Source organism: Erythrolamprus reginae, chromosome 1, assembly GCF_031021105.1.
Source record: "Erythrolamprus reginae isolate rEryReg1 chromosome 1, rEryReg1.hap1, whole genome shotgun sequence".
Classification (NCBI taxonomy): domain Eukaryota; kingdom Metazoa; phylum Chordata; class Lepidosauria; order Squamata; family Dipsadidae; genus Erythrolamprus; species Erythrolamprus reginae.
The window spans coordinates 218,259,346-218,274,486 of NC_091950.1; the positions used below are offsets into that span (position 1 = coordinate 218,259,346).

General features: G+C 41.5%; 1 protein-coding gene across 1 annotated transcript in view; it reads right to left on the reverse strand.

The window, feature by feature from the left end:
• ABCA12 (ATP binding cassette subfamily A member 12) overlaps positions 1 to 15,141 on the reverse strand; it is a 266,663-nt gene that overhangs the window by 169,715 nt on the left and 81,807 nt on the right. Inside the window, exons 17-20 of the mRNA XM_070732222.1 lie at positions 10,416 to 10,580; positions 7,397 to 7,595; positions 5,080 to 5,219; positions 4,384 to 4,503 (exon numbers count right to left, since the gene is read on the reverse strand). Coding sequence (XP_070588323.1) covers positions 4,384 to 4,503; positions 5,080 to 5,219; positions 7,397 to 7,595; positions 10,416 to 10,580 — 624 coding nt within the window. The remainder of the gene's footprint in view (positions 1 to 4,383; positions 4,504 to 5,079; positions 5,220 to 7,396; positions 7,596 to 10,415; positions 10,581 to 15,141) is intronic.

Below are 15,141 nucleotides of genomic sequence, written 5' to 3' on the forward strand. Positions count from 1 at the left end.
ACTGACAATGAGTCAGTCGAGGTGACTGGGGCTAAATGTCTTTGTCCATCTGTCTGGGAGGAGTTTGACTTGGTGACACCTGATGAAGTGGACAAGGCCATTGGAGCTGTGAGTTCCGCCACCTGTTTACTGGATCCGTGTCCCTCTTGGCTGGTTTCGGCCAGTCGAGGGGTGACACGGAGCTGGGTCCAGGAGATTGTCAATGCCTCCTTGGGGAGGGGGTCCTTTCCGCCACTTTATAAGGAGGCGGTTGTGCGCCCCCTCCTCAAGAAGCCTTCCCTGGACCCAGCCGTGCTTAATAACTACCGTCCAGTCTCCAACCTTCCCTTCATGGGGAAGGTTGTCGAGAAGGTGGTGGCACTTCAACTCCAGCGGTCCTTGGATGAAGCCGATTATCTAGGTCCTCAGCAGTCTGGATTCAGGCCCGGCTACAGCACGGAAACTGCTTTGGTCGCGTTGATGGATGATCTCTGGCGGGCCCGGGACAGGGGCTTGTCCTCTGTCCTGGTGCTCCTTGACCTCTCAGCGGCTTTCGATACCATCGACCATGGTATCCTTCTGCGCCGGCTGGAGGGGTTGGGAGTGGGAGGCACTGTTCTTCAGTGGTTCTCCTCCTACCTCTCCGGTCGGTCGCAGTCGGTGTTAGTGGGGGGTCAGAGGTCGACCCCGAGGTTTCTCCCTTGTGGGGTGCCTCAGGGGTCGGTCCTCTCCCCCCTGCTATTTAATATCTACATGAAACCGCTGGGTGAGATCATCCAAGGGCATGGGGTGAGGTATCATCAATATGCCGATGATACCCAGTTGTACATCTCCACCCCATGTCCAGTCAACGAAGCAGTGGAAGTGATGTGTCGGTGCCTGGAGGCTGTTGGGGCCTGGATGGGTGTCAACAAACTCAAACTCAACCCAGACAAGACGGAGTGGCTGTGGGTTTTGCCTCCCAAGGACAATTCTATCTGTCCGTCCATTACCCTGGGGGGGGAATTATTGACCCCCTCAGAGAGGGTCCGCAACTTGGGCGTCCTCCTCGATCCACAGCTCACATTAGAAAAACACCTTTCAGCTGTGGCGAGGGGGGCGTTTGCCCAGGTTCGCCTGGTGCGCCAGTTGCGGCCCTATTTGGACCGGGAGTCATTGCTCACAGTCACTCATGCCCTCATCACCTCGAGGCTCGACTACTGTAACGCTCTCTACATGGGGCTACCTTTGAAAAGTGTTCGGAAACTTCAGATCGTGCAGAATGCAGCTGCGAGAGCAATTATGGGCTTCTCCAAGTATGCCCATATCACTCCAACACTCCGCAGTCTGCATTGGCTGCCGATCAGTTTCCGGTCACAATTCAAAGTGTTGGTTATGACCTATAAAGCCCTTCATGGCACCGGACCAGAATATCTTCGGGACCGCCTCCTGCCGCACGAATCCCAGCGACCGGTTAGGTCCCACAGAGTTGGCCTTCTCCGGGTCCCGTCGACTAAACAATGTCGTCTGGCGGGACCCAGGGGAAGAGTCTTCTCTGTGGGGGGCCCGACCCTCTGGAACCAGCTCCCCCCTGAGATTAGGATTGCCCCCACCCTCCCTGCCTTTCGTAAACTCCTTAAGACCCACCTTTGCCGTCAGGCATGGGGGAACTAAAACACCTCCCCCTTGCCCATGTTGTTTTGTTGATTGATTGACTGTGTGCCTGTTTTTTATATATACTGTTTTTTATGAGATTATTAATTTCAATTGGAACTGGATGGGTGGGCATTGGATTTGGTATTGTGTACTGTACTGTTTTTTATTATTGTTGTGAGCCGCCCCGAGTTTGCGGAGAGGGGCGGCATATAAATCCAATAAACCTAAACCTAACCTAAACCTAAAAAAGGGAAAAGATGTGAGCACAGGAACAGGACTTGGCAGATTAAGAAAGAAATTAAAATTGAAATTAAAACCAAAAAGAGAAAGAAAAAGAGAGAGTTGAGATTTGTAAAGATTGGTTACCCGTATATACTCGAGTATAAGCCGACCCGAGTATAAGCCGAGGCACCAGTTTTTGCCACAAAAACTGGGAAAACTTATTGACCCGAGTATAAACCAAGGTTAGAAAATGCAGTGGCTACTGGTAACTTATAAAAATGGAAACCAATAAAATTACATTAATTGAGACATCAGTAGATTAAATGTTTTAGAATATTTATTTTTAAGAAAACTGGTAAATTAGCTCTGTAAATTTAAAAGATGGTAAACAAAAGCAATCTGGTAATAACAATAAATTAAAAAGTAAAAAAACTAGCTCAATCAGCAACCAAGCTAAAACCTATTTCTAAACCTAACCCAGTGGTCTTTAAACATGACAGTTTTAAGACTAGTGGACTTCAACTCCCAGAATTCCTGCACCAGCCATGCTATCTCAGGAGTGAGAGTTGAAGTCCACAAGCCTTAATCTTTCCAGGTTTGAAGACTTGCATTTCTAACCCTAACCCATGGGTCTTTAAACTTGATAGTTTTAAGACTAGTGGACTGCAACTCCCAGAATTCCTGCACCAGCCATGCTACTTCAGGAGTAGGAGTTGAAGTCCACTAGCCTTCATCTTTCCAGGTTTGAAGACTCTTGCATTTTTAACCCTAACCCATGGGTCTTTAAACTTGAGTTTTTAGAAGCCTGGAGAGAGTTCATGCCGTCCGTCCCCCCTTTAGCTTGCTGGCTGGCTCATTGGCTGGATCACCCACCCCTGATCCTCCCTCCTCCTCATCTCCCTTTATTGCCCCATGTGTTGTGCAGGGAAGCAGATTTGCTAAAGAGATCCACTTGGTATGGCAGCAGGGAAAGGAGGAGGAGGAGAGCCAGAATAGCCCACAGCCGCAGGGGGAGGAGGAGGAAAGGAAAGAGCTGTCCTCCTCCTTCTCCTCCTTTCCCTGCTGCCATACCAAGTGGATCTCTTTAACAAATCTGCTTCTCTCTCTGGCTGGGGGCTTCTAAAGCCTTGAGAGAGTTCATGCCATTCCCCCTCCTTTAGCTTGCTGGCTCTCTCCTTCTCCGTCTCCCTTTATTGCCTGATGTGTTGTGCAGGGAAGCGGATTTGCTAAAGAGAACCACTTGGGACGGCAGCAGGGAATTGAGGAGGAGAGCCAGAATAGTCCACAGCCCTGGGGGAGAAGGAGAAAGGAAAGAGCTGTCCTCCTCCTCCTTCCCCTGCTGGCGTACCAAGTGGATCTCTGTAACAAATCTGCTTCTCTCTCCGGCTGGAGGCTTCTAAAGCCTGGAGAGAGTTCATGCCGTCCCCGTCCCCCACTTTAGCTTGCTGGCGGAGTGCCCTCTTGTGGTGATTCGGTGCCCTCTTGTGGTGACCTGAGTATAAGCCGAGGTCGGGTTTTTCAGCCCATTTTTGGTGCTGAAAACTCGACTTATACTCGAGTATATACGGTACTTTAAAAGTAGAAGAAGAAAAGAAGAAGGAAAAAGAAATTAAAAGGTGGTACAAAAAGACAAGAAAGAAAGTTACTAATTTTAAACAGAAAGTTGTTGATTTTAAATGGATCAACAATTTGAAAAGGGGTGATTAGCTTTGATTTTTTTTAATAGTAATATGTAGAAATAGTTTGGAACCTATGTTTTAAATTGATGTGTATGAGTATTATAAATGAAATTTATCAATGAGATATATTATGAGATATTGATATATTTTGTTTTTTCTTATTACATATGATTGTAAAATTTCAAATTACTGAATATAAAATGTATTATCAAGAGGAAGAGGAGAAAGGTTTACGGATTTGAAGTAAAACAATGTTGTTATGGATTAATAATGGATTAATAAGTATTATTTGGCTGAACGTCAATTAGATTTGGAATTAAATTTAAGATTAATTAAATATATATGGTACTACTTAAGAGATGGGAAGGAGTTTTTATTGTTCTTTTTTTAGCTTTAATAATAGATTGGTTATATAATGATTTTTAGCCTTTAGAAAAATGTATAAGTAGGAGACAAGGCACTACAGACTAGCCTCAAGATGCTAGGTGTTATCAAATCCTGGAAGGAATATCAATGGTGAATTTAATTAGAAGACAATTGTTTAATTTGGATGACAAAATTAGAACATTAAGGGCAGTGGGGAAAAATGATGCATACCGAGAATAAATATGAATTAAGAATTTTTTGTGATTTTACATGATGTACTAACTATGTTGTTTTTTATTGTACTAAAAAGAAAATGTATACTGTATTGTATGTTTTATGGTGGAGAAAAAATAAACCCCCTCCCCCCCAAAAAACATTTTCACCAAATAATTTACTGCAGTTTCTGGATATGATCTGCACATTGAATATGTAGAATAATAATTAAGCCAAACTATTGTTTTACAGGTTAACAATAGTCAAAATATGAAATGACATTTCATACCTTCAACATTGGAAGAGTGTCATTTAATATAACTAGTGAATCCATGAGCAACGGTGAACGGTCCAACCACTCCTGGGCTTTGTGTGTTAAATCAGCCATCAGTTTCAATGTTGAATTGGACTTACAGAATTGAAACAAATAAATCAAACATTAATATATTCTGTAGGTAGGCAAAGAAGTGATTTTAAAGATTAATGTTTTTAGCACTAAGTTTTGCTTTCATGCTATCATAAAATCGTGTAACATTCTAATTTTCTGAGATGAGGGATTTGGATTTTTCATGAGCTGTACCCATAATCATCTCAATTATGACAAATCACAGTTTGAACTATCTTGACTTGCATGTAATGAGTCTCTCTGATATATTACATGTCACCTTTTAAGTTGCATTACTGAAATAAATGAACTTTTGCATGATATTCTAATTTTTTGAGTTTCACCTGTATGCTAATACAAATGTTCAGAATTTGAAACTTAGAAAATTTAGTTTATTACCCAATTAAGTTCCTCTCTCATTTAATTTAAAATGAATCATTGAGTTGCTGCTTTTGTAAAACCCACCAAATGACATATTCTAGAAACTGACTAATAGAATATTTGATGAATTAGAATTAGATCTTCAAATTCAGTTTCTGCTGATTTATCAAGAATATTATAATAACAGTGAACAGTTAATGTATTTAAATATGACATTACCTTTTCCATGATTGCACGTGTTTCAGGAGTATCTGGAGAATACAGAATCCGCCCACGCAACATGGGCTTTAAGAAAGACCAAATTAAAGCTCCGGAAGGTGTCTTAACCAAGTCCAGAAACAATGATACACAGAAAGGTGCTATGGAAGAGACAAGAAAAATATTGGACCAACCAACTGAAGCACACCTAATTCAACTAAATACACTGGTCTGTTAGGATCCTGATGTTAGGTCTTATAATCTTGTGGTCACATAGTAATGTAATACTTTTGATAAAACTGCCCTCCCCAAAGATCTCCATTTGCTTAATTCAGCCAGAAAGACTTAAGGCTTAACAAAAGTCTTTCTGTTAAGATTAAATGAAAACCTGGAAGGACTACCTGCCAACATATTGCCAGATTTACCTGTAACTATATATAAGATTTTACTGTGCCAAAGATTGCTCTCACAGACATGCAAAACTATCACAATGAGTGAGACTATTAGCCTATTAGGACCAGTGTCTGACAGAAAAGCTCTCCACGGTTGTAGTGATATATTTAATTCTGCTTCCTACTTGAAGTCTTTATCCATTCCACTTGACCATGCCACAAAACTATGGCTATTTTTTATTTCAGTGTTCCTAGGGAATCTTGTCCACATTTTTTTAAAAAAAAACAAGAACAACACAATTTCAATATTAATTATGAAGTTAGAATAAGATTTGTCATCCCACATTGTAATTTAGAAAATGGTAGGAAGTTAAAAAGTTTTTGCAAGTTAATTATATTGAACAGTATTTACTGATGTCTTTGGTGTACATGTAGTCCTCAACTTACAATAGTTTATTTCGTGACCGTTCAATGTTACAACGACAATGAAAAAAATGACTTATGACCGTTTTTCACAGTTACAACCTTTGCAGCATCCTCATAATCATGTGATCAAAATTTGGATGCTTGGCAATTGACTCGAAGTAATAACAGTTGCAGTGTCCCAGTATCATGTGATCCCCTTTTGCAACCTTCTGACAAGCAAACTCAATGGGGAAGCGAGATTCACTTAACAACCCTGTTAATAATTTAACGACTGCAGTGATTCACTTAGGCTGTTAGGGTCTGGATGGGTATCAACAGGCTCAATCTCAACCCTGACAAGACGGAGTGGCTGTGGGTTTTGCCTCCCAAAGACAATTCCATCTGTCCATCCATTACCTTGAGCTGGGGGAATTATTGACCCCCTCGGAGAGAGTCCACAACTTGGGTGTCCTCCTCGATCCACAGCTAACATTAGAGAACCATCTTTTGGTTGTGGCGAGGAGGGTGTTTGCCCAGGTCCGCCTGGTGCACCAGTTGCAGCCCTATTTGGACAGGAAGTCGCTGCTCACAGTCACTCATGCCCTCATCACCTCGAGGTTCAACTACTGCAACGCTCTCTACATGGGGCTACCTTTGAAGAGTGTTTGGAAACTTCAGATCGTGCAGAATGCGGCTGTGAGAGCAATCATGGGCTTTCCTATATATGCTCATGTCTCATCAACACTCCATGGCCTGCACTGGCTGCTGATCAGTTTCCGGTCACAATTCAAAGAATTGGTCATGACCTATAAAACCCTACATGGCATTGGACCAGAATGCCACACAAATCCCAGTGGCCGATCAGGTCCCAGAGAGTTGGCCTTATCTGGGTCCCTAAGCAATGCCGTCTGGAGGGACCCATGGGAAGAGCCTTCTCTGTGATGGCCCCGGCCCTCTGGAATCAACTCCAGAGATTAGAACTGCCCCCACCCTCCTCGCCTTTCGCAAGCTGTTGAAAATCCACCTATGTCGCCAGGCATGGGGAAGTTGATATTACCCCCCACCCCAGCTATTACGGTTTATGTATGGTTTGGTTGAGTTGTATGATTATTTTAATTATAAGGTTTTTAAAATTGTTTTTAATATTGGATTTGTACACTGTTTATTATTGTTGTGAGACGCTCCAAGTCTCCAGAGAGGGCGGCATACAAATCTAATAAATAATAATAATAATAATAATAATAATAATAATAATAATAATAATTGTTATTATTATTATTATCATCATCATCAAATGTGGCAAGCAAAGTCGTAAAATGGGGCAAAACTCACAACAGATTTCTCACTCAGCAATATTAATTTTGGGCTCAAATGTGCTCGTAAGTCGAGGACTACCTGTATTTTACAGGCTGATTATATTATGCTGTTGAAAACAATGTAATGAAATTAAAAAAGGATTATCCCATACTTTCACTAACTTTATTTCTGCTTGGTTATGCTGAAAGGATACCACTAGATATTGCTTCAACTGCCAAACTTACTAGTATCAGACGGAATACTATATTTCTTCATAATATGTTGAACATCTTCATCTGCAGAAGAATGGTGAACATTCTGCTCCTCAAAATCAGGTAGCAGAGATTCAAAAAACAATGGAGTAATTTCATGGTTGCAGAAAGTTTTTGAAATAGTTTTCAACATTCTGCTATTTATTGTTAGATTGCTAGCCTCAAATAAAGCCTGTGAAAATAAACAGAAGACATAATGACAGAAAAGAAAGTAAATTAAAAAAGATAATAAATTGAACCTTGGAATGGGTTTCTTCCTAAGCTCCCACCCTAACATCATTCAGGAAGACCTTATAATCTGGCTGTTTTCCCTCAAGCTCCTTAGTGTAGGATGGATAAAATCCCTTGCTGATGTTGACTCAGCCTTCCATCCTTCAGAAGTGGGTAAAATGAGAACCCAGATTGTTGGGGGCAATATATTGAATCTGTAAACTGCTTAGAGAGGGTTGTAAAGCACTCTAAAGTGGTGTATAAATCTAAGTGCTACTGCTATCATATGGTAACAAATCAAGTAATTTACAGAATGCATCCAAAATTTGGAACATATTTTATTCTCATGGAATTAAAATTTGGCAATGTTTTCATTGTTTCAGGACTGCCACAGAAGCATTTATGTTTACTAGACCAGCTCTAGCCTTCCTGAGTAGACTGGCCCCTCCATTAGCTGCTGTCATCCATAGGTCGAGTGACGTCATCACACTATCAGCTCCCAGAGGATGACATCAGGCCCCACTTAGGGCCCACTTTTTCCATTTGTTTGTTTTTTGTTTGTTTATGATGCTGCCATCTTGCTTACGTCTGTGATGCAACCTATGGCACATTTGCTACAACTCGCATGCAGTGCCATATCACTGGGTCAGGTCCAGTGCACATGTGTACACTGGCTTTCTGGGCCCACTGGGAGTTGGGAAGCAGCCTCCAGAGGGGGTGGCGAAGGCCTGTTTTTTCTTCTCTCCATGTTCCAGAGCAGAGATGGATTCCATCTTTTTATAATTTTTATTTTATTTTATTTTTTCTGGTTTTCTTTTCCTTCTATGCATGTACAGAAGCCAAAATTTGGGTGCTCTGAGCCAGCGGCTGAGTGGAAAAGAAGCCTTTAAGCTTCCAAGTTCAGTAGCAAGCTCAGTCCTTTCAGAGGGTTGCTGAGAAAGATCAAAAGGCATGGAGCAGCCTTTAAGGACAAGGTCAGCATAGCCACCTAGAGGTAAGAATAGGAACCATTGAGGGAAGAAGCTCTCTGGGGTGTGTAAACAAGAGAAAGAGAAAGAGAGACCGACTCCACCGGGCTGCCTCTCCCTGAGCTAGATATAGCAGCAAGCACCAGGCTGCCACCTCTTCCAAGTGAGTCTTAAACTTCACAGCACAATGCCGAGAAAAGGACCTTTATTTTCTCACTCCTGCTGGAGAGCATAGTGGTCTCTGCCCTTAAGTACTGCTTCTAGCTTGTGGAGATGGCAAGGGCTCTGTTTCCAGTGCCTGGGGTGGAGGGCAGCGTGTTCCAATCAGCCTCTGAAAATAGAAATAGTAGTATCCCCGAGGTAGAGAAGGAAAACAAGTCAGTCTCAAAAGCCAAATACTCAGGCTTAAAGGTTTCGTGTGGAGGGGCAGTAGCCCATCAGCAGAAGCTCTCACAGTCACTGCTACTAAGTCTGATTTCATCCAGTTTATATATATATTCTGAGGTTTTAACCTATGTATAGGACTTTACCTTTCTCTACATTGAATTTCATTTTGTTAGATAGGGCATTACATTAAATACATTGCCCTTTCATTAAATACATTGCTCCTTCTTTCTGACAGCCCTTTAAAACTTTGTTGCCTATCACATTCCTGGTGAAAACATGTGATTCATTTTAGAGGCGGATTGCTGTTATCAGTTGCTACCAGCACGCTGCACGTGCAGCTTGGATTGTCTCGCATGCACAGAAGCAAAAAATTGCTGAAATCTTGTGCGTGTAAGCATCCTCTCACAAGATTTTGCTTCTGCGCATGTGCACAAAGCAAAAAATATGAAAAATCAAAGAAAAAAAGATTAAACAATCTGGCAGCCGCTATCAGTGCACAATTGCCTACCGCATTGGTGGCAACCCATCCCTGATCCATGAAAGTACATCTACAGTATAGAGAACTATAGATATGTTATGGCTGAGTGTGACAAGTAATGGCTGGGAGGGGAGGGGCCAGGCACCCTTTGACATGAGTGACATTGAGTTGGCCACACCCAGCCAGTCACATGATCATAAAGCCACACCCACCCAGTCACATGACTATGAAGCCATGCCCACCATCATATGACCATCAAGCCACATCCACAAAATAAGCCATGCCCACAGTAAAAAGATTTAGAACCCACCCATTGCAGAGCCTTTCTGGGACCCTGGGGAGGGTGTAAATGGCCTTCCCCACCCCCCTAGATGCCCTCCAGAGGCCAGAAATGGCCCATTTCTGAACTTGAAGTCAGCAACTGGAAGTCAGCAAATAGAATGTTTCCTGAGGACGTCCAGGGGGTGAGGAAGACCATTTTTGTCCTTCCCAGGCTGCTAGAAAGGCTCTGAAGCCTGGGGAGAGCAAAAAATGGATTTGCCATTGCATGGCAGGAGTGGGGAGGTGTCACACTTGCATACGGGAGGCACATGGAATTATGGGTGTGGGTGAACATGCGCACTCTCCCCCCTTTGGCAGGTGAACCCAAAATGGTTTCCCATCACTGCTCTAGGTGGTTTAGAGACAGAGTAATAAATAAGACAGACAGTGTAAAATAAAAAAGAAACAGAAATTGACAGTATTTCTTCTCTCAAATGCTGAAATTTATTTGTTCTCTTTCAGTGTGACATTGCAGCTTCTAGTCTCATAATAAGAATCCTTCTCATAATATGTTAGCATTGATAATTTGACTTGAAACAACAAATGAAACTCTTTCTAGACTTTTCATATTTTTTATTATTGTTTTGTAATTCTAGCTTCTAAAAATTAATACATTTTAGAAACAAACCTTAGAAAGTGGTGCATGTCTTGTCATCCTCAGCTTTTTCAGGGAATGAATTGCATCTAAGAGTGGATGGACATCTGATACAAGCTGCATTCTCAAGTGATTCATGTTTTTCAGAAGTTCTAATGCCTTATCCACAGGAATTTGAAATTCCTTAGGGAAAAGCATCTAGAGAAGCCCACAAAAAGCAACATCATAACCCAAACTAAACATATTTTTAAAAGAGATACATGTGATATATTTCATTCAACTGATACCAAATAAAGCATTTAAGTTTAATTAATTCTCTTGCTCAAATTACAATATCTTTAAACCTTGTTGGAGTGAATTGGGCTTAAAAGATTATATTCTCAAGGCCACATTCTCAAAAGATCAACATTCAAATGTCTGAAGATATAGTTCAAGAAGAATTATTATTATTCCTGTATTCTCCACTCCATGCAAAGTTCATCATGCTTTACTCTACTTCATACATTTCAAAATCAATATCATTTGTTAGATCTACAGTTAACCATTCCTGGTTCAAGAAGTCAATAATTACAGTACAGTATTCATAATTTCTGAATTTAAGGACATGAACATTGAGGATCTTACTAGTCTATTACTATGTGGAGGCATCCTCGTGAATCAAGTAACGTTAAGTTACAACTGAACAAATTAATAATGTCTTTTTAGATTTCTGGTAAGTAATAATATCCCTTTTGAATAAATCCACCCTGTCAGTTAAACACAGTAAGATCAGATTTTGCATTGAGATTTAGGGATGTTAATTTGAGCACTGCATACTGCTGGATAAATACAATCTCTACTTCAGGAATTATGTAAATTTAAATATTTACATAATTCCAAATATTTCAATGAATTCTACAGAATCTCACATTTAAATAACTTTTACAAAGGAGTACACACACTATTCAACTATAGCCTTGGAAGCACAGCGATAATTAACAGTGGCAATAATAACACTAAGGCTTTGAGCAAAATCATAAACTAAATTTATTCAGGATATTGTTTTAAAATGATTGGAACAATTACAAGTGTAATTGTTTTTCAAAATACATTCTGTTTCCACCCCCTACTATTCTTATTTCCCTGGAAGGTAAACAAAAATGTCAGAATAAAACCACCTCCACAGAATCTCAATTCATTCTTTCTGGAATTATTTCAGAGAGGAAGTGAAGAGATTTGATCACTCTGTCAATTACCAAAGCAGAGGTGGGTTCCTCACAATTTGAACCAGTTCGCCCAAACTGGTAGCAAACTGCTGACGATGTCACAATGATATCACAGAACCAGTTCAGTGGGTGCAGGTCCTTGGGTGGCGCCATCTTTCTTTTTTCAGATTTTTTTTTTGGGGGGGTTCCTTCTGTGCATGTACAGAAGCCAAGTCTCCAGCATTGTGCATGCACCACCATTTTGTTTTCAGTTTTTTGGGGGGCAGATTTTTTTATTTTTGCACTGCACATGCTCGCACACGTGAATCATACACATGCCATGAGGCATGGCCACATGGTACGGGAGGAAGTGAACTGTCAGCGAGGTAAGTTAGAACGCCCCCCTATACCAAAGCAATCACTGAAGAGATATAAGCTTGGAGGCAGCACCACAACCTACTAGATCCCCATCTTTTAAAATCTTTAGTGATAAAATGTGGTTAACTATCTGCTAAACATCTCTGCTCAGGTAAATGAAGGGAGATCAGTGCCAGCATATAGCAGAATGGGGCAATTAAGCACAGTCCTCCTTAGTCAAACCCAGCTCCTGGTGATTACAAGGACATATCCATAAGATTTTTAAATCAAAAATATGGAAATGATTCACCACTGCATCTTCCAACATGTTTTTTCAACTTCCCAGTCTAGCTAATAGCTCTGAGATTTCCCAATGACCTATTAGGGAAGTCTTCATCAGATTTAAATCAGCTTAGCTTTTTGTGATTGTCAAAGTTCACTATGTGTTGCCACCTGCAATTGCATAAGGGGAAAATTCAGATTAAATCTAATGGAATTGTCCATTGGGTTATTTCCAGTTTCAGGTGCTCCCATTTGGTCTACAGGGGGCACTAGCAGTGTTCACACAGCTGATTAATGAAGAGTTCCATGAGTACATTTATAAGGGGCTTTTGGTTTATCTTGATGACATTCTCATTTATACAGAGGCCATGGAAGAACACATGAGACCGGTGCAGTCAGTCTTGAAAAAGCTCATAGCTATGGAGCATATGCTAAATTGTCAAGATGTGAATTTTACCAGAATAAAATTGACTACTTGGGTTACCACGTATCTCATGAGGGCATTGAAATGGGTCCAGAGAAAGCATGGGCAGTTAAAGAATGGACAGCCCCTTGCATCCATAAGCACCTGGAGAATTTCTTAGGCGTTGCCAATTTTTATCAACAATTCATTCCCTTTTGCCAAGATTGCACTACCAAATATAAACCTTCTTAAAACAAAAGGGGAGGTGAAGCCTAAGCCTAATCGGACCCTGGAGTGAACCACGGAATGCCAGGCTGCATTCAAAAATCTCAAATGATAATCTGCAGCTGAGCCAGTCCTTAAGCACCCTGACATGGATGCCTCTTTGCTGGGCCAAGCCAATGGCAGTGACATGGCGATCAGGGCAGTACTGCTGCAAGCGAACTGCAGATGGAACTCTACAACTCTATGCTTACACCTCCCACATATTAATGGAAACCGAGAGGAGGTGAGCAATTTGGGAAAAGGAAACATTTGCCATCCGGTGGGCCCTATTAACCTGGAGACATTTCCTTGAGGGGGCCAAGCATCCTTTTGAGGTGTAGGCAGACCATAAAAACGTTGAGGCACTGAAAACCCCTAGAAAGTTGTCACCCAAGCAGGTCCACTGGGCACAACACTTTAAGCAATTTAATTTCTCCCTGTTACTTCCCTGGAGGGGAAAACTTTATGGCTGATGCCTTATCCAGGTTTCCTCAGTATAACAGCATGCGGCAGAAAATAATCCAACCAGTGATTCCTTCCAAACAACTGGTGGTTCCAGTTGTTACCAGATCCCAAAGAAAGGTGGACCTGGACCTTTCAACTGATTTAAACTCTCAGCTTATAAAAGCATTAAAAACAGATGAATGGTTCTTGTCTCATTTGAATGAATGTACCATTTGGAATGGCTTTGCCTGGGTGGCTCTGTGTGTGTTTGCATGTCTTTCCCTCTCTGCTGGTTTTCTCCCACTTTTAAAGTCACCCCCACCATGTATCCAGTGCAGGTTTCTCTGACTTTTAAAGTGTGTGTTGTGTGTGTGTGCATGCCTTTCCCTCCCCATTGGTTTTCTCTCACTTTTAAAGTCATGCCTGACCATGGATCCAGCACAGGATTTCTCGGTCTCTTTGTCCCCACCCATCCCACTATTTCATTTTGGCTCTCCTCCAGAAAAAAAACTTGGAAAGGGGGAAGGAGAAGAGAGGAGGAGGAGAAATCTCACATTAGAGCTTGTCAAAACCAGGGGAAAACACTCTGTTGCAGAATGTGCATGAGCATGCATGTGCTAAAGCTATATAGCCTCTCAAGCCTTAGCTTTAAGGGTGTGTCCCCCCCCCCGGTTCTGACCAGCTCAAATGCGTGCCTCTTCCTCTTTTCTCCTTCCCCCTTTCCAAGGTTTCTTCTGGAGGAGAGCCAAAATGACATAGGGTAGGGTAGGTTGAGGGCATGGGGAGAAAGAGACTGCCCATGGTTGGGCGTGACTTTAAAAGCAAGAGAAAACCAGTGGGGAGGGAAACACACACACTCACACACACTTTAAAAGTGAGAGAAACCTGCGCTGGATACGTGGTTGGGGTGACTTTAAAAATGAGAAAAAAACAGCAGGGAGGGAAAGGCATGCAAACACACACACACACACACACACACACTTTAAAAGTGAGAGAAACCTGTGCTGGATACATGGTGGGGGTAACTTTAAAAAGTGGGAGAAAACCAGCAGGGAGGGAAAGGCATGCAAACACACACACACACACACACACACTTTAAAAGTGACAGTTTCAGTCAGCAAAGATGTTAGCCAAACTATTTATTTAGCACATGTACACAGGGCCGCCATCAGGAATTTTGGGGCCCCATACAACCTAAGTGTCTGCCTCCCCCCCGCCATTTTAAAACTACTGCCCCCAAATCCCGTGCCATGCCCACCATGGCCACACACCCTGGGCAACCCCTCCCCCGGCCCTCTGAGGTCAAACACAGCCCTGATGTGGCCCTCAATGAAATTGAGTTTGACACCCTTGGCCTAGAGGCTAAATCCTATGAACAAGGGCTAAGAGAATGAGTATGTTTAGCTCAACAAATAGAAAACTGAGGGGGAATATAATAGTAGTTTCCCAATCTTTAAAGGGCTGCCACAGAGCAGATGGCATCTATTTATTCTCCATGCCACCTGAAGGTAGTACAAGAAGCAACCTCACCAAGAGGAAATGCAATCTGGAAATAAGGAAAAACTTGGGACTGGGCGGCATATATATATAAACATATAAACATATAAACATATAAACATATAAACATATAAACATATAAACATATAAACATATAAACATATAAACATATAAACATATAAACATATAAACATATAAACATATAAACATATAAACATATAAACATATAAACATATAAACATATAAACATATAAACATATAAACATATAAACAATTAAATATATAAATTAAATATATAAATTAAATATATAAATATATAAATATATAA